This window comes from Hippocampus bargibanti, linkage group LG10, assembly GCF_051943395.1.
Source record: "Hippocampus bargibanti isolate YZ-2025 linkage group LG10, ASM5194339v1, whole genome shotgun sequence".
Taxonomy (NCBI): Eukaryota; Metazoa; Chordata; class Actinopteri; order Syngnathiformes; family Syngnathidae; genus Hippocampus; species Hippocampus bargibanti.
In genome coordinates, this window is record NC_142743.1 from 20,007,907 (window position 1) to 20,033,836 (window position 25,930).

Genomic DNA, 25,930 nt, shown 5'->3' on the forward strand with positions numbered 1-25,930 from the left:
CTGCGGGCCCCCATGCATACACACACACACACACACACACACACACACACACACACACACACACACACACACACACACACACACACACACACACACACACACACACACACACACACACACACACACACACACACACACACACACACACACACACAGAGTGCACATTTACAAAAATACACAATTGATGGAACCTGTCAACATGTTAAAGGTTGGCCTGCAAATGTATATGAATCATATCATGCATTTGTGTTTTAGTTTATACAAACGCAGACAGATTTCAAGGATGCTATACTGTTGAATACTTGTTTTAGACTACTTGTTTTCTATTTAATACAGAGTAATGATTTCATTGAAAAAATAATTGTGTCGAAATACGATAGTCGGTGCAGGCTTTTTTAAGTGTATTTTCTTGCATTCTTGTATTTTTTAAATCTTTTTTTTATTATCGCAAATCAGTTCCAAAATTCTGATCACATAAAGCCTGCAGCAGTCCCACCATTTTTCCCCCCACAGAAAATGCCATAGCTTACAATAAACTACATTTAACTCATTCACTGCCATTCACGAATGTATTCGAAAATTGTAAATAAAACATAGAGCGCCATTCCCGAATTTGTTTGGGTTTTGTTTTTTTCTCATTTGGGTGGCGATAAAGCGCTGGCAATGGCCTGCGTTTCCTTTTTCCCCATGTTAGCGCTTTGTTCCAGTTCCAGCTGTTGTTAAAGCCCTATATAAACCAATATCTTTGTGTTGCATTGTATTTTGGACAGCCATCCTCATTTCAAGCTCACATAACTCCAGACCCATATGATTTAGGAATTATTTTTTTTTTCAGAAGAAGAAGAGAAGAAGAGAGTCTAAGGTTTCTTACGCTGCATTGAATGTTTATGTAGTCATAAAACTCAATATTCTGTGGGTCATGGAATTCAAGTGACAATGACAAAAACCCTGGCACTTGAGTGGACACATTTTTACACGTCTATCAGCGAATGAGTTAATTAAAATACCATCCATTTTTAAATACACAGACGTATGTAGAACCGACCATTCCTACAAATCTGCTTGACATAATTACAAATGTGGAGTAGTGTTCAGTTTTGCTCAGTGGTAAGAGTTTGGTGACATACAGCGTCTGGATGGCCCTCAGTGATGCAAAGGTTCCCTTGGCAATAGTCTGGAGCTTGTTGTCATATAGAGACAGAAGGTTGAGGTTGTGGAGATCCTGAAAGGCATCCACACGTAGACACGCTATCTTATTCGCATTCAGTAACCTGAAAGATAGGAAAGGTATATTGAAATTTGGTAAGAAATGACAATGATGACGTTTTCTGTTATGATTCGCCAATGAATGCTTCCCATGTTATGAGGTCAGGTGCAGCAATTTAATTCATCGCAATGACCTGATTTTGAGCTGCAAATAAAAACAAGACAAAAATGATACTCACAAAAGCTGAAGAGAAAACAGCCCTTCAAACAGACCTTTGGAGATCTCTGTTATTTTATTGCCATACAGAACACTATGGAGAGCAAACACATTAAGAACAATGATTATTATTCAGCTTTTTAATAAGATGATGCATATTACGTCCAGATTTAAAAAAAACAACAGATTTTCTAGAGCACTATAAATCAACCGTCGCTGGATACAAATTGCTGTACATGGACCAAATATCACATACACAACAATAAACAATCCAATAATACATTAATAATAAAGTAGTAGACAGTAGAAAGCACAAAATAGTAAAATTAAGTCTGAGTCATGCTGAGTCAAAAACCAAACAATACAATTGAGTTTTAAGACGACTTAAGAAGTTGAGCTTTAAAAGGGGGCTTGCCAAATATTCAGTGGGAGGCAATTCCAAAGAGAAGTTCTTAGCACCTCTAACTGTCTGGTGTGCAGACCTGAGACATCATACAGATGCGTAAAGGTAGAGGAGCTCACAGAGCTTAGGTGGGGAGAGGCCATTTAAAGATTGGAATATAAATAAGACCTGAAAAAAATAAATTGATATATTGAGCCAGTGAAGGGATGCCAGAGGAGGAGTTGTCCGCTATCTCTTATGAGTAGTATATACTGGCCAAGTCAAGTCTCAAAAAAGACATTTTGCAGATTAGAAAAAAAAGCCGACAAAAAAACTGAACTTTATGGTGGCAGGTGTATGCAGACTCCCATTTCAATACATTTTAAGGTGATTTGTGAGTCATAAGCCAAGCCACTTGAAGGCTATACATGCTTATTATTCTGCCGTTCTTACTCGTCAGTTCATTGCGACCTGGATTTGATGATTTCAATGTCAAAATTGGCATCCACAGGCTCACCGTGTCCCTTACCAGGTATTAAATAAGAACAAAATACAAAACTATCGCTTGAAAATGTCTCATAAATATTTTTCTTCCATTGCTTATATAGTACTCAACATCAGAAGTATGCACTGGTCTTTACACGCCCAAAAGAAATCATAACAAGAGATATGATCTTGTCCAGAGCACTCTATTTATTTCTGGGAAATTTAACTTACTCGCATTCCTTAGGAGCATATCAGACATTGTTTAATATATTTTCCATGATATACTGTCATATTGTCCACTCACATCCATAATCTCTTAATAAAAACTGGAAGATCTGTTTTGACAGAAAAGAACATCAGTATCCACCTCTATCTTGGTTTCAAACTTCACAGAAAGATGTCATATAATAGCAAGTTCTAATTCAGGTTGGTGAATTCGAAAATTGCACAAACTCGTCATGTAACTATTAGGTAAGACCATTATATTTTTATGATCAACACTTCTCGTTGATGACTGATCAAGCTCGACAAAAAAGAGGATATCATGTGTGATGTTCCCATTAAACTGTTTTGACTTTGAGGGTGGTGGTCAAATACCAAAAAACAATCCCAATTTCAGCCTTTGTGACATTTGTTTCTTCCGCAACGCATCCACAGTCGCTGCTGGGCTTTGAATTCACACCAAAACCAAAACTTACAAGTTCATAAATAAAAGTCCACAAAATGGAAAGATCAGGCATCAGAAAGTGAGAATCACTGACTAGGCTTGCCCTTTAGCTCATCTCAGTTTCATATGGAAGTTTCTTTTCAAAAGTGGGGTTAAAAGTGCAAAGGGTTCAGGACAAATGCAAATCTTCTCCACAATCACTTCTTTTCGTTTTTCTAATCAAGTGTACATTCCAGTCAAGTGTACATTCCAAAAGCTTCAAACAAATCACGCTAACAATGTAGCAACTGTCGCTAAGGTTGGCTTGTTTACTTACACCTTCGGACAAAGCACGTTTCTTGCACGTTATTGAGTGACATAGCTTTGTCCAAAGTTTCAAGGAATAAATTGAGGCTATATTCAAATCTTGCTAACAATGTGAAAAGTGCAAACTCCCCTTTTGTTATACTGTAGATCCCTTCGCAGTAGGGTACCACAACCGCACAGGGAAGAACATATGGCAAAACAAAACCCTTGATAAAGAACCCTTTTTTCCACTTCCAGGATTTTAATCTCTAACAACAGGCCAACCCCTCCATTCACCTCAACATATTTAAGACATAAAATATATTGAGCTGTGAAACAAAAGCCTCCATAAATCTGTCGCCCATCACGGCGTGGGGAATGTACTCTGTTATCGGAAAAAAAAAACCTTTTTACGCTTCACACACAGGTCAAGGACACAAACGTCTTGCTCAACAAACTACCTTAGCTCACAAATTCAATTATTGTTATGCTACGTGTGTACAGACATGTGTTTCCAATTGTCTTTTATGACATTGTGCTGAGTGGCAAACCCTGAAAAAACCGAGGCTGGGAAACAGCGAGGCACAGACACAATCAATTGCTCATTTAAATCGACAAAACACGCAATGCACGCGTACATCAGAATAATGTCGGAGTCGTACTTTAAATGGTGTGTCAGCACGAATGTGGGTGTCCCATTCGTTGGCTGGGTGGTGAAAGTGTAATGAGGTGGCAGAAGCCTCCATTCAGCAATTCCGCATTTATGAATTATTGATTGTAGAGAGACGCGATCTTAATATAACTCCTCCGCACAATGACCCTGCGTTACCTTCCACACTCTCGTCTGCCTCAGCGCGGCTTCACACGCAAACCCGACGGGTTGGCCAGCGATGAGGCAACTCCTTAAACGAGCGCGGAGATTAGCCATCAAATATCCCCCTTGATCACGTTTACTTGACACGCGAACACAAAGTGGAGAAGTCTGCACGCCAGAACTGCAAATATTTAGAAGTCAATTCCAGGTCAAATTCTCTTCTATCAGACAGGCCCTGTAAACATTTGTCCCTGGGTTCAATCCGATTGCTTGTGAGTCATCCAAAATTTGCTACGCTATTTATTAGTGCGTGTATGTGAGGCTGCTGGATTAGCCAAAACACATGCAGGTCAATTCCTAAATGAAAGCCGACGTGGTGAGTACTTACAGAGAGTTGAGGGATCGCAGACCTTGGAAGGCATCGGGAGCCAACTCTGAAATCTGATTGTTACTCAGGTCACTGTAGACAGCACAATTGTGAGAAAAAAAAATTGCAAGTAAAAAAAACATGTATAGGAGAGAATTGTATATATGGCTGGATTACATGTCAGTGTGATTATCACATCTCCACTTCTACTCACATTCTTCGCAATTTCTTATAAGAAGAAAAGGCCCCAGCCGGGATCACCTTGATGGCGTTTTGCTCTAATCGTCTGGAACCAAACATACACAGACCATTGATGGATGATCATTTGGCATGAAAATTGATTTGCTATTATTCATTACGCCGGGTGCTTTGGAGGCTGCTGGCATTGCCCAAAATAATTTGTGATTCTCATATATCCCTTTGATGATGGCTGCCAAAGTCTAGGGAGGGGCTCCTGTGACAACATTTACAAAACATTACACACCACTGTGATGGGAGCTACCATTTGCAAGCCAACTATTGGACTGTGAAATATTCCCTACCAGTGAGTTTGTTTTATATTTACACAGCATCGCATTGCTGTTGTGCCTCCGCCATGGCAGTTTTATTTTCATCTGAAGAAAATGTTTTGTGGGGCGGATTTTAATGATTTTGAAAGGGTTTAGCAGCGAAGCCAGGAAACAAGAATTCATCCCACAAAGGCAAGGAATCATCTCCTATTTTCATTTCTGCACAATCATCATCACTATTAGATCCAACGTCATGAATTTTGACCACCCCTATTAGTGGTAAAACAAGGGCTCCAAAACACCAGTGGTGTGTTTTAAGACGCCAAATGTGTGCATTCCATCAGAGCACTTAGTGGTCACCTGTCATAAACTGAAGTATGCCTTCTTTTATTTTGTATTGTGTTACAATAATAACTCAGTATGAGTACAGGACCCGTTTTAACAACCCACTTGAGACACATCTGAAACCACATCATGTGCCAAAGTAGACTTTGGTGTTTCACGCCTGTCCACAAGAGAATGTTTTTTGCCTAATCACGTTTTAGCACAGCAGTGACATAAAATCCGTTCAACTGTGTCCCATTCAAGTATTTTCTAATTCCCACAGATGTCACATATGGGTCGACTTTTGGGCATTTTCGAGTCTAGATCCCATAATGAATTCAAAGCATGAGCATTTACAACACGTCAATGTAATGGCAGTGACACGTTTTATGGGAAAGAGTGAGATAGGCCGATGCCAATATAAATGTTATTATTCAGTCACTGAAAACCTAAAAATGACATCTCTCACAGTGAATGCCGCAGAGGTTGAACAAATAAAAGCACACATATTTTTTTCAGGAAATGTCTCTTGTTCTATTAAACGCTCAAGTTTGAACGGAAATCAGGATCAGCCATATAAATCATCCGTTTAACTAGCGTCATAAGATTGACTCTTTAAGTTTTGGACCTTTTGGGGAACTCTTATTCCAAGAGAAATAGCAAATTTGACAAGGGGTGATGAGACAAGAAAAAGGGTAGAAGAAGAATAAAAAACACCTGTTTCTATGAAGTGAGGAAAATCATATTCATGTGATACAGTATAAAGTCACCAAGACTGTATGTTTCCAATCCAAACTGTTCCCTTGAATATCATGGGCCCGGAGTATATAACTGTGACCTCAGCTGTCTTCAGCCGAGGCACTTTTTTTTTGCCATGCCATTAAATATCGATGAGAAGGTTTCTTCAGCCGTCATCTGTACTTTTTTGAAGGTTACAGATGACGGCTGAAGAAACCTTCTCATCGATGGACCACTCCTGTACGACTGAGAGCTTACACAGACGTATGCCATTAAATAGGACACACACCCTCTGTGTCAGGTATTCAAGTTATGAGAAGAGCAAGTATGATGAGAGAAATTAGACAAGCCTTGCTACCAAGAGCCACAGATGGTCAAAAAGCATGTCTACAAAGAGATACTCGTGATTTTTGCTTCATTCTTTGCATCGGAAGAGGTCAGAGTGAAGGTAATGTCTTCTCACAATGCCCTGAGCATCAGACAGTTCCTGGCTGAGCAGAGAATTGCCGTTGATGTTTGCTTATTAGACATGTTTCCTGCAGAGACTGTGATCCAAACCCACTGCAATCCAGCTCTCCGCCTCACTGACGATTGGTTCCGATGGACATCATGACTGGAGTCAGCCCCAGGCGGCAATGCTGATGTGCACCCCCCGACCCCGCCCTTGCTGCCTGGAGCGAATGAAGATGTGGCATGCAAGTGCATTAGACCTAGGGGTGCACACCCCCGTGACTCTTGCCAGGATAAAGTGGATTGAATGGAATATGAGTTTGTAAGCATCCATCATGCTTACAAATTACCTTTGATAAATTATGTTATCAATTAATTATATTTGCTTTTCCATTGAGGAAACAGATGAATATCAATACACATTTGTTTGACAACATTCCGAGAAAGTCACAATGTACCATGACTGGTGAGTTCTTTTTCTAACAGATCTGCAAGTTTCTCATGCGGTCTTTGGTGGCTCCCTGGTGCCCTTGGGCAAGACACTCTTGCATAAAACATTACACATTAATCCAGGTTGGATGATGCATTGGAAATGATTATTTTCCGTTCTCTGTCAAAATAATGGAAAAAGCTGACATTTGAGGCGAACATTCTGGAGAAATGATCAGAACTTAAGTGTTTTTTTTTTTTTTAGAGTTTTAGCGACAGGCAATGTATATCACACAGCTCATTTAGTCTCCTCTTCAATTCCGAGTCTGCTCGTTTCCATTCGCGTAAACATCTTAAACAACAAATTCATTTCTTCAGAATAGGTATGATCATACTAAGGTTGCGCATATTTCAGACGGGCTAGGAGATTGCAGCTCGCAGCTCAGTCAGTCTCCTCAGTGATTTTTTCAAGTCACGAATCGGGTTCTGCCACTTTAAATCAAGCCTCTGTTCTTACAGATAAAGATATGATCCGCTTCGTCCTTCGGATTGATCTTTTAATTCTTTCTCGCTCAGGCCATCATAACTGTCTTTAATCAGAGAAGAGCTGCATGACTGGGATTTCTCATTTCACAGCTGTGTGGTTTTATTCCACTGCAGTGAGAGAGACAAACTGTGAGCGAAAACTGTGTACTGCAGATGACACATTATGCTATTGAATGGCACGTAGTGAAAGAGAAGAGAATCATCCCCATTGCTGAGTATGTGTTGAACGTTATTTGAGAGTAGCCTGTGAGTCTCATGTTCAGTCAAGTGTGTCTGCATGCGAGTCTTACATCTCAGTGATGGTTTCGGGGAGGTTGGTGGGGATTTCTGTCAGACTCTTCCCTCTGCAGTCTACAATGTTGTTGCTGCAGGTGCACGACTCGGGACACTGTAACACACTGCAGGACGAAGACGCCGACTGGTAACCTAAACGGAGACACATGCTCAACATTATGCTCTATGATGGTCCATAAATCCCCATTGTGGGTGATCAATCAAAAATAATTGATTGAAATGAAGGGAATGAAAGAGCTGAAAAACAGAAAGTGAAGGAGAGATGTCTCTATTTTGTATGAATTATGTTTGGTACAGTCACAGGTTACAATGTGTGTGATTGAATCCAAGCTGTACAATGGGAACTTGAATACTTGCCTTCATCCGCATCTTGAAAAGGAGAGACAGTAAGGAAGACAAGAAGAAAAAAACAAACACTTTTTTTGCAGAGGCATGGAAGAGTCGATACAGCCATCATTTGATCCGCAATATGTACGGACATTTTGACTAGGTTTCTTTCTGTCGACTTTGCAAAATACATCGGATCAATATATTATTACAATGTGTTCAATCATCCATTTTCTCTCACATTGCTCTTCATTAAATGGTGTGGGTGAACTTGAGCCTTTTCCATGTGGCTTAGTGTGAGAGACAGGGTACACCAGTTGATCCTGAGTTATAGGAAGATGTTTTTTTTAATACTGTCAATAAAACAGGCAGCAAGTGTGAAAAGTGTAGCCCATTTTTCACGCCAAGTAAAAGCAGCTTGCCCTTCCAAATATTGGACTGTGCAACAGGAAAGTCTTCTCTTGTGTAATACAATACAATACATTGATTTATATAGCACTTTAACACAGCTGAAGCTGTAACAAGGCGCTTAACATGGACAACTATCCTATACAGGAAATAAAGCAGTCACAAAGATACTAGAAATCACCAGGGAGTAAAACTAAGACCAGAATCATGCTGAGTCAAGTGCCAAAGAGTACAAGTGAGGGGGGGGGGGGGGGGGTTTAAAGATGGGCAGCTGAAACATCCGAGTCAACAACCCTATGTGGCTAATTATCCAACTCACCTGTGCAGACAAACTCCTTCTTCTGAACTTCTGCAACATTGTGCCCCCTCAAGTGCGGTGGGGCCATGCACTGCGTGTAAAGTCCCAGACGGGGTCGCTGCCGCAGCCACTCTGACAACCAGGCCACGTGGCAGTCACACTGCAGGTTGTTGGAGTGCAGTCGACTGTGGGTATGAGGTGGGGCGAAGAGGACGGGTTAGGGAAGAGAAACCATAGATTTGATGATGTGCAGCAAAGTCAAAGGCAGGTATGCCATGGGGCAGAAATGAGATGAACACAATCAATTGTACAAACAAGCCGGGTGAGATGAGCACCGGGGCTGCTGTTGTGTATGCCGTGGTGTCACTTACAAGGTCCTCAGCTTGGGCATGTGGTTGAAACTGGCCATTGACAGTCGACTGATGTTGTTGTTGTTGAGCGTGCTAAGGAGAAAGAGCACAACGTCACTCTCCTTCCTTTTCCTTTTCAGGGTCATAAAATTTTGCTTTGTTGCGCTGATTGGTGGTCAGGCTAGGCTCTATAAACTAACTAAAAAAATTAGGTAGGTAGCTGGCTATCTAGCTAGCTATATATTTGCTATCTATAAACTATCTATAAAATAGACCTAGCTATCTATTAGTTATCTATGAGCTAGCTAGCTAACTTTCTATCTTTTTGAGTTATTCTGGGTTGAGTGAACGCTGACGCATGTGGCTGCCACTGCTCACCCACAGAAAAGATGACCCTGTGACTGTAAAGTGACCTTGAGAGTTTTGAAAGGTGCTTATAAATGAAATGTATTATTGTTATATTAAGAAATAGTCATGAAGTGTCAAATTCAGCAACAGGTGGATTTTTTTGAAACGTCATGGCTCTAAATTCCAACACCTGATCAAATCCAGAGTGCACAGGCTTTTATCGATCAAATTTAAGAACCCTGAATCTAAAAAAAATTGAGCTGCGAATTGGACATTTTCAGAAAGTCCCGCCCCCAGTTCAGGACGTCACACCAAAACGTCTTGCATTGCTGGAGAATCAAAACAATGGCTTCAGATTCAGAGAATATGCTTTCTTGTTACACATCCAGTTATGAATATGATTCAAATAGTTCTGAAGAGGAAAGCATACATGTTTGCAATCAATTAAATAATTTATTCCGTGCCATTTTGAGGCAACATTGGGGGGAAATGTATCACCCAAAAAGAGGTAGAAAATGCATCTAAGCTCCTGTGAGGAATTAATGAGCTCGTTTCCACAGGCTGATAAATTCCTTCCATGGAGCTTGGTCGCCCTCTTCTGGCAGCTTTTTGGTGCAACACGAGGTTTTCAGACCAAACAAGTACAGCAAAATACATTGACGTGACGGAAGGACTGCTACAATATGCCTTTTTTTCAGTCAGGGGCGTTCCTTCAGTGATGTCACGTACGGACTTGTCACCAACTCAAAAACAAGACTTTCTGAATATTCAGCGCGAGTCTTAAAACATAAAATATAGCTATATGCGGTGGAATCTTTGTAAAATACGCTCAGTAGAAGTCATTTAAAGCCATTTTACAAATTATGGACACAACTTGTCCGGAGACGTTGGTTGTTCTTTACATTTACACTATTAGGACTAAAAATACATATGCACATGATCATTGGCCTGTTTAGTGACAATCGAGGTTCAACAAGATATACTAAGTGCACACATTTAACGACAGGTTCTGTTGTGTGCACCTAATAGCCTCCTACATAAACTGTGACTCACAGTACTTCCAGGTCGCGTAATGCTCTGAAGGCTCCATCTTCGATGCAGCTGATGTGGTTGTAGTCCAGCTGGCTGCAAACATGCGCACACAAAAAGACAAGTTGTGTTCTCTTAAATGCGATTACGCCTTGCAGAGAAGAGTTCCATGCAAGCAGGTAAAAGTCAAACCGAGTGCCTTTTGTCTCCAGAGCTCTTTGTTCTTTGCAGACAGTATTGCTTGTTTCCGCCTGCTCTATGCGCCCCTTCTTCTATATGATGCATTATTTGTATGCATTACCCTTTTCCTCTCTCCCTCTCTTTCTCTCTCTCCCTCTCTCGCCCCCATCTGCGTACACACAGACAATTTCTTGTCCGTTTATTATAATTGCCCAATATTACAACCAAATTATATGATGTTGAACGATACATATTTACAAAAAACACTGTTGTGCAAATTACTTTACCTTCCACAATCACTAACAATTATCTTTAATCATCATAACTCTGATTGAGACAAAACAGAGATTGAACAAATGCCAGTTACGTTCACAGTGCATGCATACACGCAAACACGTGTTTGTGCACACACACGCACACACACACACACACACACACACACACACACACACACACACACACACACACACACACACACACACACACACACACACACACACACACACACACACACACACACACACACACACACACACACACGCACACATATCCACAGGGGTATTAATGTTCAGTCAATACAGCAAGCAGGAGGCACATGACATTTAAGGCAATTAAATATTGATGCGCAGACACATTAGTAAACATGGAGGCAAGACACGCAAACAAACACACACACACACTCCACACACACACCCAAAATGTGTCTCAAAAGTGGCGCCAACTTACAGATTCTTTATTTCCACAGCTCCCCTGAAGGCTTTCCTGGGAACCCCTTGAATCTGGTTCTCGCTGAGATCACTGGACAGAGTGAAAGGGCACACAGAGAGATGGAGAGAAGGAAACAAGACAGAGGGCAGAGGGTTATTAAAACCAAGCCATCTCGAGGACACTTATTTATGGCCGGACCACTGGCAAATGCAGCAAGAAAGCTGCAGGGCATACACAGCATTGCTTCCCGACAACATGGCAAGGGGTCATAAGTCAGTCCAGTATCTGCATTTTTGAAGATAAAGACAAATGTTATTTGGCTGTGGCATCATCATGTAAAGAGTAGGAAATGTTCAGACAGCCTTTAGGGGGCACTAGTGACCTCAGATTGGCTGAAAATTTGCTGTGCTGCCCTCACACTGATTGATGTGAGAATGACATTTACATGTAGATACATTTAGATGTGCCTTTGGTTATCGTTCCGGCCACTTTAACTAGGGCAACAACAACAACCACAAAAAAAAAACAAGATTGACTTGCAGGATCATATAATTGTTCTGCCTGTCACATTACACTGATGGCATAGTTAGATGAAGAAAGATACAATACATCACAATTTATATAGTGCATTCACAACAGTTGCCGCTGTAACAAAGCGCTTCACAATAGTCAACATAAAGCAAAATGTGTAGCTCTTTCTCTTGTTTCTATTTATAATTGTATTTTATTTATTGTCTTGTATTTTGTTTATTATAGTACCTATGCTTGTCTGTGACTGTAAAGTGTCAAGTTGAGAGCTTAGAAAGGTGCTTAAAATATAATGTATTATTATATATAGTTAATATATTATTATATATAAAATATAATGTATGAAATTACTATTATTATTATTATTATTATTAAAATAATAAACACAACAGTAACATAAAAACATGGACAGTTGTGCAATCTTAATGACTTTCCCCATATACTCTTTGATGTTTAAAGGACAACTGACGTCACTTTTTTGTTTCTTAACTGACATCAGAAAAACGTTTTATAGCATCTAAAATACCCAAAACACGCAGTATGATATTTTTATTCAAATGCAAAACACAAATAAAAATGACTTGAAGTGTCCAAAATCTGCAATAAAATGAGATGCGAATTGGGCATTTTCAGAAAGTCCCGCCCCCAGTTTGTGACATCACGCCTAGATGTCTTGCATTGCTTGAGAATCAAAACAATGGCTTCAGATTCTGAGAAGATGCTTTCTTGTTACACATCCAGTTGTGAATATGATTCAAATAGTTCTGAAGAGGAAAGCATACATGTTTGCAATCGATTAAATAATTTATTCCATGCCATTTTGAGGCAACATTGGGGGAAACGATCACCAGAAAAGAGGCACAAAATGGCGACTTCCTGTGGCCACCTCCGTTTCCACAGGCTGATAAATTCCTTATATGGAGCTTGGACACCCTCTTCTGGTGGCTTTTGGGTGCAACACAAGCTTTTCAGACCAAACAATACAGAAAAATACATAGACGTGATGGAAGGACTGCTACAATGTGTCTTTTTTTCGGTCAGGGGGCGTTCCTTTAGTGACGTCACGTACGGACTCGTCACCAACTCCAAAACAAGACTTCCTGAATATTCAGTCTTAAAACGTAAAATATAGCTACATGCGGTGGAATCTTTTTAAAATACACCCAGTGGAAGTCATTTGAAGCCATTTTACAAATTATGGACACAACTTGTCCGGAGACGTCGGTTGTCCTTTAAGTACAAGCAAAAAAAAAAAAAAAAAAAATGTGACACAACACAAATTACACGGACAGTCATACAATCTTAACCACTTTCTGCATCCTCTTTGTTGAATGAAGCAGTTCTAGATGAAAGAGGAGAGGATCAAAGCCACCTTTTCACCAGTGGATCAGGATAAATGTGCATGTCTGCTACAAGCTAAATTTTGAAAGCAAACATGAAGGAAACACATTTGAAACCACTTAAATTAAATTGCGCCGCGAACTTTCTCAGCACTCACTGGTTTAAAATCGCAACATTTTGATTGTGTACGTGTCACTTCTGGTGTGGTCACTTTTCGTTTAATTCTTTTGCTTGCAAAGTCACACAGACAGGTGTCGCAAAAATGGTTTGCAGCAAAGTTAAAATCTTGCAACTTCATTCAGTGACAGACACACACACACGCACAAAACCACCATCAATGTTGCGTGCGCTATAATAGTCAACAAATGAGGTGTTAATCATATCATCATAGGCAGATGGCCGTGTTATAAATAAAGGCAAGTCAATGAGACGATATAGCTTAGAACGGTTGCAGCTGCTTTGAGACGTAAGGTACATATTACAGCGGTATTTCTCCACAAGAGGACATAAATTGGATGCTCAACAGAAAAAAAGGCTGGAGAAGCGGCTCTACGTGTGTTTGAGTCGTCAGCCGTCGAGCTAATCCAAGCCACGTTCCAGACAGACTATTTGACCTTTCACCACTGACCCCCACCCACCGCCACCCCCGGCTCTTGACCCCGACTGCTGCTCCATGACCTCTGGCGCGCTAATCGGCGAACGGCGAATGCCCAGTGACATTCCATACATTCCTGCGCCTGCAATCTTACAATTAGGCACTCAGGTATTTTCCACCTCGTGCACCTGCTGCTTCTGCTCCAGCTGCATGAAATCGAATACATTTGTTCACATTTGTGAATCATGAAGAGTGATGTTACAAATATAAAGTAAATGATTCAGAAACCTCAAAAGGTCATGTAGGTCCACTTCAACTCAAAATCATGAACTGAAAAACATGACAGACGTAACAAGCTACAAGGTAAGAAACAGGTAATGCATCTGAGTGTTTTTCCTTTCAAATAATCACTTTACACAGTACAGACGCTCCCCAACGTACAAACATTTGAGTTACTAATAACAGTACATATGAACATTTTTGCGGGTATGTTGACAAATGTTCAGACAAAGATGCTGTAAGTTGGATTTTGTACTGCACGCCTTCCGAACCCGCTTGCGATTGGGTGCGTACTGTGTTTCACGCACATGCACGCACACGGACACATTGGAGGTTTCGAGGCCTGGATGTTTATGCGACGGGAATCCCTGTTCCCAGATGAGGCTCCGAAGAGGAGGCGATGCATAACAAAATGGCTGCTGGCACATAATTCAGTAATTATGAGCTCAGCTAACTAAGAGCTTCAGTAAGCCACAATATGGGTCTCAATTGAAGGAAAAAAAGATGTTGTGAGTATAGAGAAAGGCCAGTCTGTATCCTGACACTGTTTTTACAGGACCAGAGGGGCTTTGAAAGCAGCCACGCTCTTAACAGCTGCTCCTAAAAATAAATAAATAAAATAAACAGTCTTCCTGTGCAAGCTACTGTCTGCATTCATTTGATGAAGAAATCCAATGTGTCTCAAGTGCCTGTTGACGCGCGGATGTCTGTTTCAAGGTGAGGACAAGCCTCACTATGATCTCCGATGTCGCCGGATGCTGCACTTTGCCATCTTTTCGCAAACATATCGCGCCTCTCACTCTCAATTTACATTACATAGTGCGATTGAGGGACAGGCAAATATTTCCGTCGGAATGAGGTCAAGTTCCTTGCGATATGAGTGTGCCTTCACAATCTCCGACAGAAAATCAGGCTAACCTGATGGCTTGCCATGAAAGAATGCTCTGCAAATAGCATGCATAATAAATGGCAAGAAGATAAAGATTCTTACGCAGTTCAAATTTACATTTTACAATGAGATGATTGGAAATGAAGATATACTCCTCCCCCACCCCCACTGCAAAAGTAGCATAGACACAGTTATTCGTGTGCACAGACACAAACACACTTACAGTGTGCAAATGATTTCGACTCACATTCAGAGGAAATGCACGGTTTTAAAGCCTTGTCAGTCTTCTGGAGGAATCAACTGAGTTTTATTCCAGTTCGGAAATTGACTTCTTAGGGTCTTATGGATGGATTTCCTCCCACAGTTTTGCCTCCAAGGCCTCTCTGTTCCATTTCATATTGGTTCAAAACATTTTGGGTCACTGACAAAAAGCACACCTTCCTTCTCTTCCACTTTCCCTTACTTTTTAACTCTCCCGCCTCCACATCCCCTTTCTTTCACCCCACTCTTCCGCTTCCTAATTTGGTTTAACCCTTAAACTCTGACCCCCCCACCTCCTCCTCATCGCCGTATACCTAAAGTGGGATGTTACCTTCATTAAAAGTGGCTCCAACTGTGCCACGTGTGTGTGTATGTGTGCTTGTGTGTGTGTCTGGCTTTTTGTTTGATCAAGCCGGAGGTATGAAAGCCACACAGGAACTGTATCACGCTGCTAAGCGAGGAAGCCCCTCTGAAAGTGGAAGTGTACACACAAGACGCTGACAAAACATACTGCCACACACTTTCTCTGCCTCTTTGAAATCAACACAACTATACAGCAATAGGTTAGTCTTATACCTTTAAAAAATGGATGGCAAAAAGAATAAAATAATAAGATGATGTTGATGACGATGATAAGAATTGAAGCAGAAATAGAGCTTATTGCATGTGGTAAAACGGGACTCGTCTCTGACTCGACTGCTAAGTGCAATTTGGTTAAAGTGGGAAAGTTGACATTATGATGAAAAGAGGCTGGCTCATTAGGAGTAAAAAATAATAATAATAATTTTGCGAGGTGGTGATGGCGGGTGCGGATCCCAAAAAGCAGGCAGGAGGGAGCAGGAGGTTGTTTGACAAAGTGTATTAAAATAAAGTCAGCAGGAACAAAATGTAAAACATCAAAATCATCTGAATGGAAAAAATACAAAGTAGCAAAAGAAGACCAAAAGTAAAAGTCTGCCAAGGTTAAACAAACACGTACATGATGCATGCCGCAAACAAGCAGCAAACAAACAATGAACCGGCACCGGATGGTCGCGCCGGGTGTCCTTTTAAGTGTCAATGATTAAACGACCAGCACCTGCGAGGCTGCAGGCAGGGCTGACGTCGCTACCCGCTGGTCGCCAATCTGATCGGGACGACCAGCACCTGTGCAGGTGTAGGCGGGGCCGACAGCGCCCCCCGTTGGTCGCCAACCAGATCATGACACAGGGACAGCAGTGTCATGGAGGAACAGGGAACATTTATGAAGAAGGCAACAAATTCAGGGTAGTAAGCAAGGTATTCCTCATCCATAGCCAGGACAGTGTTTAATATTGTCAGTTTTTGTAATATAAAAGGAATTGTGTGTGTGTGTGTGTGTGTGTGTGTGTGTGTGTGTGTGTGTGTGTGTGTGTGTGTGTGTGTGTGTGTGTGTGTGTGTGTGTGTGTGTGTGTGTGTATGCGCGTGTGCATGTCAGAGTCAGGTCTCCCATGTGAAGAGCTTAGTGCTGCTTTTCTAAAGAGTCTTTTGAGAGTGAGAGAGAGAGAGAGCCTTTTGACACCATGTGTGTCTTCGAAGAGACCTGGCCATAAAAGAGCGCCACTCAATTCTCACACATGCACTCCTCATCACCCTCCCCCAGCTCCCTCTCTCAAACTGGACACAACTCACACACAGGCGGACACACAAGCTCCCGTGCTTACTGTTATCCAGGTTTTTGAAAATCTTTTGTCTGCGACCTCACCGTTACAAGATTCTTCCCATGAGGGACAAACCAGCAATTTCGTGTGTGGCAGGGTGCAGGTCGAAGTTGGCGGAGCAGTATACTAATCATCTTGTTCAAATCCCTTTGGCAGACCTTAATCCTATTAAGTGTAAGAATGTGTCAATGGGAAAAGAACAGACATGCAAAGAGTAAGAAAGTCAAAGCGGACGATGGAAGAGTGTGTCACATCGTGCGTGTGGGATCGTGCAGCTCATTCAGGGAGAAGCATCATCAAATGGACTTCTCAAGATGACACCGGCGTTAGAATGAGCAATTAAGAGGGGTCACAATGAAAGGGGTGGAGATGAGGCAAGAAAGGAAATAGGAGAAGGAAAAGTGAAACGGGGGATTTTGGAACACACACAAACATATACAAATCCCCTCTCATCTAATATTGACTTGTCTGTTGAATGATGAATGTGCACCACCACCCAATCTTTTCATCTGCATCCATCATTCGCCACATTTATTCTTAAAAATGCCAGGTATGACGGTTACCATGGCTACTACATGGCCAATGCCGGACACCTTGTTGGATGTCCCGCAACCCATGTATGGTGATCAGGCTGGCAACCCACTCTTCCTCCGAGAGATGTGTGTGTGTGTGTGTGTGTGTGTGTGTGTGTGTGTGTGTGTGTGTGTGTGTGTGTGTGTGTGTGCGTGCGTGTGTGTGTGTGTGTGTTTTCTTGCTGTATCGCGATATGGTCTTCAGGCACTTTCACCCCTTAATCTGTAAACCAAATATTCATTGTGGATTCAGAGGTGTGACAACGAGACTTTGCAGCTTTCACTATTAGGCATTGAAAACACGAATTCATTCATTCATTCATTCATTCATTCATTCATCCATTCTTTCATTCATGCATCATTGGTCACTGCTCACGGTGACACTTGAGCTTGACTTTTGGTCAGAGGTTGGTCTTGTTTGATTGCTCCTAGGAAATCGACAAGAAAAAAAGTGGAGACAAAAATGGATCCATCCATCCATCCATCCATCCATCCATCCATCCATCCATCCCCCAATTGACGTGTCCACACACTAGTCACAAGGAATGCTCAAGTCTACCCCAGGTGTTTTCAGTGGAGGACAACCTGAACCAGTTGCCAGCCAATAGCAGGACACACAGATGTGAACAACCATTTACTCACACCTAGGGACAATTTAGAGTGTTCAATCAGCCTGACATGCATGTTTTTGGAATTTAGGAGGAAACCAGAGGACCCTGAGAAAACTCACACAGGCCTGCAGATCATGCAAACTACACACAGGAAGACCGCAGAAGCGATTGAACCCACGGCATCTGAAAATCTCTTTTTAGCCACAAGAACTGCAAATTTTGTGGTATAGTTGTTTAGCGTGTGCTGCAGAACATGCATAGTCTTCAATACATCTCTTTTCAACCCAAAGACACATTAGTCAGCGGTCTGAGAGCATGATATCATACCAAATGTTGACACATATAATTATATATGGGGGAGGAATACATCTGTCGTTTATACACTCGAAATGGATATGCTCAGTAATTATACATTTATAGGACACGGTCATCCTACTCACTTCTGATGATCATATTTAGACATGCCCCTTCTTCCCCCACACACACAAAAAGCATATTTGGCAATTTGTAGGCACCTGCAGAATCAGCATCACACTGAAACACGTCTTTCTCTTTGCAGTTAAGTGTGAAGTGCATCTTTCTTACAAGGTGAACTGGGATCAGCTCAAGGTCTTTGTAACCTGAACAGAATCAGTTATACAGAGAACGGATGGATGTATGTGCTCTATACTTGATGAAGTGTCCCCTTAAAACAAAAAATCAATGAGTAGGGGCGCTCAGCGTCTTAAATAAATCGGGATTTATGAGACTATAAAGATTTCTATGACATTTTTATCGTGTGGGAACTATGGGAACTATGCCGCATGCAAATATTTTACCAGTGGTTCGTTTTGTGTGTGTGTGTGTGTGTGTGTGTGTGTGTGTGTGTGTGTGTGTGTGTGTGTGTGTGTGGAATTTGCCATAAAAAATGAAACAACAGACTTGCACAGAAGATAACTTGAAATTTTTGGCAAAAAAATAAAACACAAGGAGGTTTGAAGAGAGGTTATACTTTGAATGTTCACATGTTTCTTCAGAACCTAAGATGGACATCATCCACGATAAATTGTTACATATTAAATCATTTTATTTAATGGGGGATGGTTGAGTACATACGCTCCCCACCTTACGAACGAGATACTTTCTTAGCGGTCGTTCGGAAGGTGAATTTGTTTGAAAGTTGCTTCAGTGCTATATATTCAAAGTCAAAGTCAGCTTTATTGTCAAATATGCTAATATGCATGACATACAGCACAGATGAAATTACTGTCGTCTTGGACCCAGCATGCAAGGCACTTATAATGACTTTAACAAACATAATAAACATGAAAACACCAAATTGCATGGAAGGTATGTTTAAGTCAAACACTGAACAAGGAAGTGTAAAACACAGACGCTCTAACAGTCGTAAAATAAATTCACACTTACTGTAGTACGACAACATATATCCTTGGCACGTAATTACTGGATTACGTGCCAGCAGCCATTTTGTTTTGCATCGCCTCCTCCTCGGAGCCTCAACTGGGAAGATGGATTTCCTCCCAGCCCACATACACTACGCAGCCAATCGTAAGCGAGCCAGGCGGATCGAGGCCTGGAAAAAGGTGTGCGATACAAAGTCTAATTTACAGCATCTCTATCAAACAATTTTTTGACATACTGTACCTGCAAAAATTTTCGTATTTACCCTTATTCGTAACTCCAATGTTCGTAAGTTGGGCAGCGTCTGATTTTACAGCATCATGTACTCATGGAGAGTGTCTATAGTAGCCATTGATAAGAATATTAAAAAAAGACCTAGAGGAAGCTGCAGTTCTCCGACAGTGGCAGTGTGACACATCAGCAAATCAATTTTGGCCTCAGAAAGGCAGATTCACATTTTTTTTGGACATTGTTTTATCCGTCTCTCCCTTCCGACCGGAACTTTGTTTCTTCCTCCAAACGCCCATACCCCTTTTTCATAATGAGTTCAATCCATCAGCCAGACAGTATTCATTGTATTCCGATATCAGTGTTCACTCATCGCTCGCCGCCGTCTCCGCCTTTATGAGTCAATAGCGCTAAATCTAACATTTACACTTTTGACTATGACAGCATGCCGGAGTCCCTGTGCGTGTGAATTAAAAACAAAAATCAATAAAAACAACAACTCAGCACTAAAATCAAATATACTGCGGCCTCGGCCTGGTTGGGTGTCCAAAACACACATAGTGAGTAGACACAGAGCGATGCACCACAGCTAAAAGAGACACGGCTGGACGTCGTGCCAGACCACTTGCTGACCACATGACCTCATATCCTTTTCCTGTTTGCGTATTTACATGGTCTATATCGAATGGAATAGATAAATAGTTTGTGACAGGACAAAGACGGACGGCTCACCATTTGTGTGGTAGTGTAAGTGAATATGTGCGTTTGTCACTCGCATCTTTGACCTGATTTGTCATAAACTCCATGACCCAATAAACTAGACTCGAGCTGCCTCCTCCCAGACTTGGCTGCATCAGTCACGTCTTACGCAAAAGAACATTATTGAGAAATCGCCAGTCTGTAACTGGCTTTAATCTATGGTTATGGTGCAAAAAACAAAAACAACAACAAATAAATACAGTAAAGTCTCGTTATATCGATATTCAAGGGAGTCCGAAAAAATATCGATATAACCGGGACTATCGATATATCCGACCCTGTTTGCATGTAATTTTCTCCGTGCGTGCATCGAAATAGTATCGATATAACTGGGACTATCGATATATCCGATATCGATATAACGAGACTTTACTGTAAAAACAAACCAAGTTTGCCTTTTTGTCGACTTTTCTTCCTGTGCGATTAGTTTCATCAATCAATCACAAATGCAGCATCCTGCCCATCACTCACTCATGGCTCTCTCCCTCTTGTCATCCATCAGTCTTTCCCTCTTTGTCTTCAAATGTCAGCCTGCTTCCAGTTCAGTCACATGACCAAAAGTTGAGGTAGCAAAAATGTGCAGATGATGACAGTGAAAACGATTGACTGCGTCCTAATGCTGTCCATTCATCTCGTAACGCCAAATAATATTCATAAACCTAAACAGTCTTTGGTGTGTAACCTGTAAACAAGCTTTATGATTTAAAATTCACTTAAGATATGATTTAAATCGCTAAGCAAACATGAAATAAGATATTTTACAACGATTCTCTGTGATTGACAACTGAGCTCTGGAAGAGAGTCTTTGTGGTTCAAAAGAATTTGTCTAGAATGAATCACAAAGTAGCATATAAGTGGCATAACCGCGGTTTGTGTGTGTGTGTGTATGTGTGTGTGTATGTGTGTGTGTATATGTACATGTAAATATGTATTCTTCTCACACACACGCACACACACACACTAAAAAAAGGAATAATTACACAGGGGGCAACGCACGCGCACACACACACACGTACGTCATGAGCCATCGTGATCCAAACTTTATACGCAGCCCTTTGGAGGTCACATTTTCCAAACAGAGCAGCTCTTATTTAGTTCTAATTTGTACTTCAAACACGCAACAAAATGTGACAATAAATGCAGGAAAGGCTTGATATCCGCTTGGAGGTAGACTCTGCAGTTATGCACCTTAACTCAACAGTGAACTTTATCTTCCAAGACATCCCCTGAAGAATTCCAAACTTGTACATAACAATGTAGTACTTCACAAGCAATTTTTTACTGATATAAAAAGGTAAAAAAATAAACATAACATAACATAACATAGCATTCACCATAGAAGTTAATCCAGAGGCTTTGTGACCTAACTATTCTACTCATGCATCATTACTCTCAAAGTGGCTCCCTTAAAATTGTTTTTTTTTTTTAAATCCAGCTTGTAAAAAAAAAACTACACAGCAAAGCAGTGTTCGGCAAAGGACCCTTATTAAGCCCTTTCTTTTTTTTCCTTGAAAAGTGCGCCTTCAAAATGAATTGTTGATCATGGTCTGCTCTAGTTCGTCATTGTAAATCGACCTTTGGTGCACATCGCGCCGAACCAATCAGAAGCGATGGAAGCTGAACCAAGGAAAGAATGGAGAAACTCACTTCCCGCTGGCAGTAGAGACTACGTACTGTAAAGACGGCAATCTACAATCTGATTGGCTAAAATTGAAATTCCAATAACGTGACTGTTTTGCCCATGCCTCCACTCAAGCTTCTGAAGGTGTTGGATGAAGTCATATGTGCATGGCGATACATCAAAGCTGAAATCTGATTGGATCCAAGGCAAAATTAACCCACAGGGGACTGGAATCCGCACGGCCAAGAGAAAAGCTATAAAATCAAGTCAAAAGACTGCTATAAAAAATTATTACAGCTTCACCGAAGTCGTAAATGTAGGTCTGTGCTTCTAGTGGGGTTTGGGTCTGCATAGAAGGTTTTGGAGGCCCCGATGGCACACAACTGATACACATATTGAAAGTCCAAGATGGCGCTCAAGTAGGCAGCCCCCAGTAAGTGCTCTCACGAGCCTTGCTATGTTGTTTTCGTGTTTTCTTTTGTCACTTGGAGTTGTTGTGCATTGTGTGCCATTTGACTGTCATCGCTGGACAGCTCTGGGGCGATTCTGCTTTCTTGCGCCTGTAATGGGCAGCATTTCCACAGCCCCCGCTTTACTCAGAGGAAAGGTCGCTTCTGTTGGACAGTCTGAGGAGCTCACGATGAGAAGAAAGGGGTGTCAGCGCAGAGCGCCGATGCATATGTGGAACTGTCGCGGCTTGGAATTGAAGCGGATTTCCGCGGGAGAGGAGATGTGAGACAATCTCTTTTCATCAATGGATGCTACAGCTTCGTGCTTGCTGTCACCATTTAGCTTGTAGCAGACGTGCACATTTCACCATGACGTCCTTGATCCACTGGTGAAAAGGACTCTTGGATCCTCTCCGCTTTCATCTGAAAGTGCTTCATGCAACAAAGTGGGTGCAGAAAGATTGAATGACTGACTGTGTCTGTTGTGTTGTGTCACATTATTTGTTATTTTTGTTGTTGTTTTGATTTCAAAATGGTGGCGCAAGAGTGGCTGCCTTTACAGCATCTCCTGTATGTTGTTCATCAACTTTTTCCTCTCCTTTCCTCTTATTTTCATCAATTTGCTGCTGTGAATGTAAATTTCTCCACTATGAGACTAATAAAGGCTAATCCAATCCATATACAATTATATACTGTATTTATACGACTGGGATAGGCATGTCCCTGACACTTTTGAGACTAAATAGCTCACATGCACACTCACACACACCCACATACACAGTGCATTGGAATGTGGTTGGCTTTGGGCAAGAAGCTGCTCTGGTCAGCAAAGTCAGCAAATGGCGAAGCGCTTTTGTTATTTCTTTGGAATGTATTTCTTCAAAATAATATAAATTTTCACATATGGCTTGGTTTGTATTTGCAAGAATAAAATTGACGAGTGGGTTTTTGGCCTTCCTGCCTGTTTATTCAATGCACGTGTTCCCATCATTTCCGGCCGAAAAGATGGCTCTGATAAAGACACATCTTTTCCTAATGTATTAGTCTCCATGTTTTAGGTGTTCTGTCCAGTTCTCAGGCCGTGCCTCAGCATGCAAATGTCCACACGGCTGGAAAAAAATGTTCAGGGTGGGGTGCATTTGAAGACTTAATGAGGGGTGGTCATTGAGGTTTCAGCACCAAAGCAGACAAAAGTCACGTGTTCTCCAAGAGACGGTTCCTGCTTTCTTCCTGGAGACAACTCACTTGAATTCAGCACAAAAATTGGATTAGATTAGCCTTTGTTGGTCTCGCAGTGGAGAAATTTACATTTCACAACAGCAACATTATGGAAGGAAGAGGAAAGGAAGAAGTAGAATAACAAAATACAGGAGCTGCTGGAAAGGCAGCTACTCTCGCGCCACCATCTTGAAGTCAAAAGAACAAAAAAATAATATGACAACACAAAGACACAGAGAGTCATCCATTCTTAAGCACTTTCTGCACCCTCTTTGTTGTATGAATCAGTTCTAGATGAAACAAGAGAGGATCAAAGTGTCCTTTTCACTAGTGGATCAGGGACGTCCTGGTGATATGTGCACATCTGCTACAAGCTAAATGTTGAAAGAAAACACAAAGCTGTAGCATCCATTGATGAAATCGATTGTCTCACATCTCCTGCCCCACGTAAATCCACTTCAATTCCAAGCTGTGACACTTCCATAGACACATCGGCGCTCTGCGCTGACGCTCCTTTCTTCTCATCGCCATGCATCCATCCAGTATGAAGCACTTATCAGTCGTCTACTTGAGAGCGTTTAGCCAAATGAGCGAACCATCAGTCAGTTGCTCGGTTATTTGGGGGGGGGGGGATTAGCCCATGACAGGCTAGAGACAGCGGGTCAACACCTGCGTGGTGCCTTTGTGCCAGCCAAGGAGAGTGCGAGAGGTGCGAGGCCAAAGAGGCAGACAAAAACAGGGAACGTTGTGACCATTGGAAATCAAAGCGCAATTGAGAAAAAAGAAACCAACTGTCAGAAAGCATCTACGTACTTTGTGCTCCATCTTATCACAACTCCACCTCTTTGTCTTTCTCGAGCTCCGAATCTATTCGAGATGTCCCAAAAGACCCCTGACCCGCCACCTCCTGGCAATCGCCGACCAGCTGAAATATTCCTCTTCAAATACTTTCTCTCTCGGTCAATGTTGTCTTTCTTTCTTTCAGCACCGCAAAACCTCGAGTCGCACACACTCGTCAGCCAGCTGTCTCGCACCATCTGTCCGCGGGCCCGAACCGCAGCCCTGGCGCTTGAAGGCGGGCGGCACTTACTGGCAGAGGCCAACGCCTGAGAACAATTTGTGTTTATTGGGCCGTGTCAAAACAAATACAATATGTGGAGATTATGGGAGGCGGACAAAGGGACCACCAAACAAAAAAGCTGAGGGGTGAATTTGAAAAGCCGATGTTTGACCTGGAATACGGGCACGTAATCGTGGTTGGTTCATGGGGCTTTTTGTATGTTTGCGTGATATTTTAGTGTAACATAGCTTGTGATAAATTGAGCAAAAATATTGTATGTGTGTGTGTGTGTGTGTGTGTGTGTGTGTGTGTGTGTGTGTGTGTGTGTGTGTGTGTGTGTGTGTGTGTGTGTGTGTGTGTGTGTGTGCGTGTGTGTGTGTGTGTGTGTGTTGTCTGGCTGGTGCCCAGGAGACTGTTTGCCTTCATGGCCATTTTTCCAACCTGCTGCTCACAGGAATGCAACAAGGAGGAAAACACACACTTAGACAAAGACACTCCCACAAACACACGCACACACACACACAATTTCAAGTGATCCAAGAAGAGCATTTTGTCTTTGACGTTGACATTTTTTTAGCTTGGAAAGCGGTGTCCTCCAAAGTTATCGTTTGGACTCACTCCTTGAATAAAATGGATATTTATTGGTTTGGTTGAGTTGTTTGTTTGCTAATGTGATCTGATAGCGGTCGATCGTTCATACGGGACATTAGCCTCACACGTGGAAAGCGCTGGAAAAGGAAAATAAGCCTGAAATCAATCATGTCACTCCTCTCATCAGCTCATCACATTTGGCAAATCGCACACCCGTGAATCTTCAATAAATGGCCAAGTTCCCTCTGCTGGAACCCTCAATGACATTTCTTATTTCTTTCAACTATATGTGTATGTGTTTGTTTCATGAAATTTGGTCCCTTCAGGCCACACGGCCTCACACATGAAGTCCCCACAGTGCAGCAAAATTGTGTATGCACGAGCAAGGGTGTGTCTGTGTGTAAAACTAAATTTAAACCCATTTGCAGTTCGCCTCAAAAATGTCAAAATGAGGAAGTGAGGATGCGCACACATTGTTGTCAGGG

The 25,930-nt window shown here is 41.7% G+C and overlaps 1 protein-coding gene across 7 annotated transcripts in view; it reads right to left on the bottom strand.

Annotated features, from left to right (window-relative positions):
* Positions 1 to 25,930, bottom strand: part of slit2 (slit homolog 2 (Drosophila)) — a 99,546-nt gene that overhangs the window by 23,731 nt on the left and 49,885 nt on the right. For 4 of the 7 annotated variants that reach the window (XM_089005567.1, XM_089005562.1, XM_089005564.1 and 1 more), the window contains exons 5-14: positions 11,381 to 11,452; positions 10,499 to 10,570; positions 9,119 to 9,190; positions 8,769 to 8,932; positions 8,072 to 8,083; positions 7,711 to 7,846; positions 4,639 to 4,710; positions 4,446 to 4,517; positions 1,446 to 1,517; positions 1,128 to 1,271 (exon numbers count right to left, since the gene is read on the bottom strand). In XM_089005567.1, the coding sequence (XP_088861693.1) occupies positions 1,128 to 1,271; positions 1,446 to 1,517; positions 4,446 to 4,517; positions 4,639 to 4,710; positions 7,711 to 7,846; positions 8,072 to 8,083; positions 8,769 to 8,932; positions 9,119 to 9,190; positions 10,499 to 10,570; positions 11,381 to 11,452 (888 nt within the window). The remainder of the gene's footprint in view (positions 1 to 1,127; positions 1,272 to 1,445; positions 1,518 to 4,445; positions 4,518 to 4,638; positions 4,711 to 7,710; positions 7,847 to 8,071; positions 8,084 to 8,768; positions 8,933 to 9,118; positions 9,191 to 10,498; positions 10,571 to 11,380; positions 11,453 to 25,930) is intronic. The other 3 variants (XM_089005568.1, XM_089005563.1, XM_089005566.1) reach the window with 1 other exon arrangement.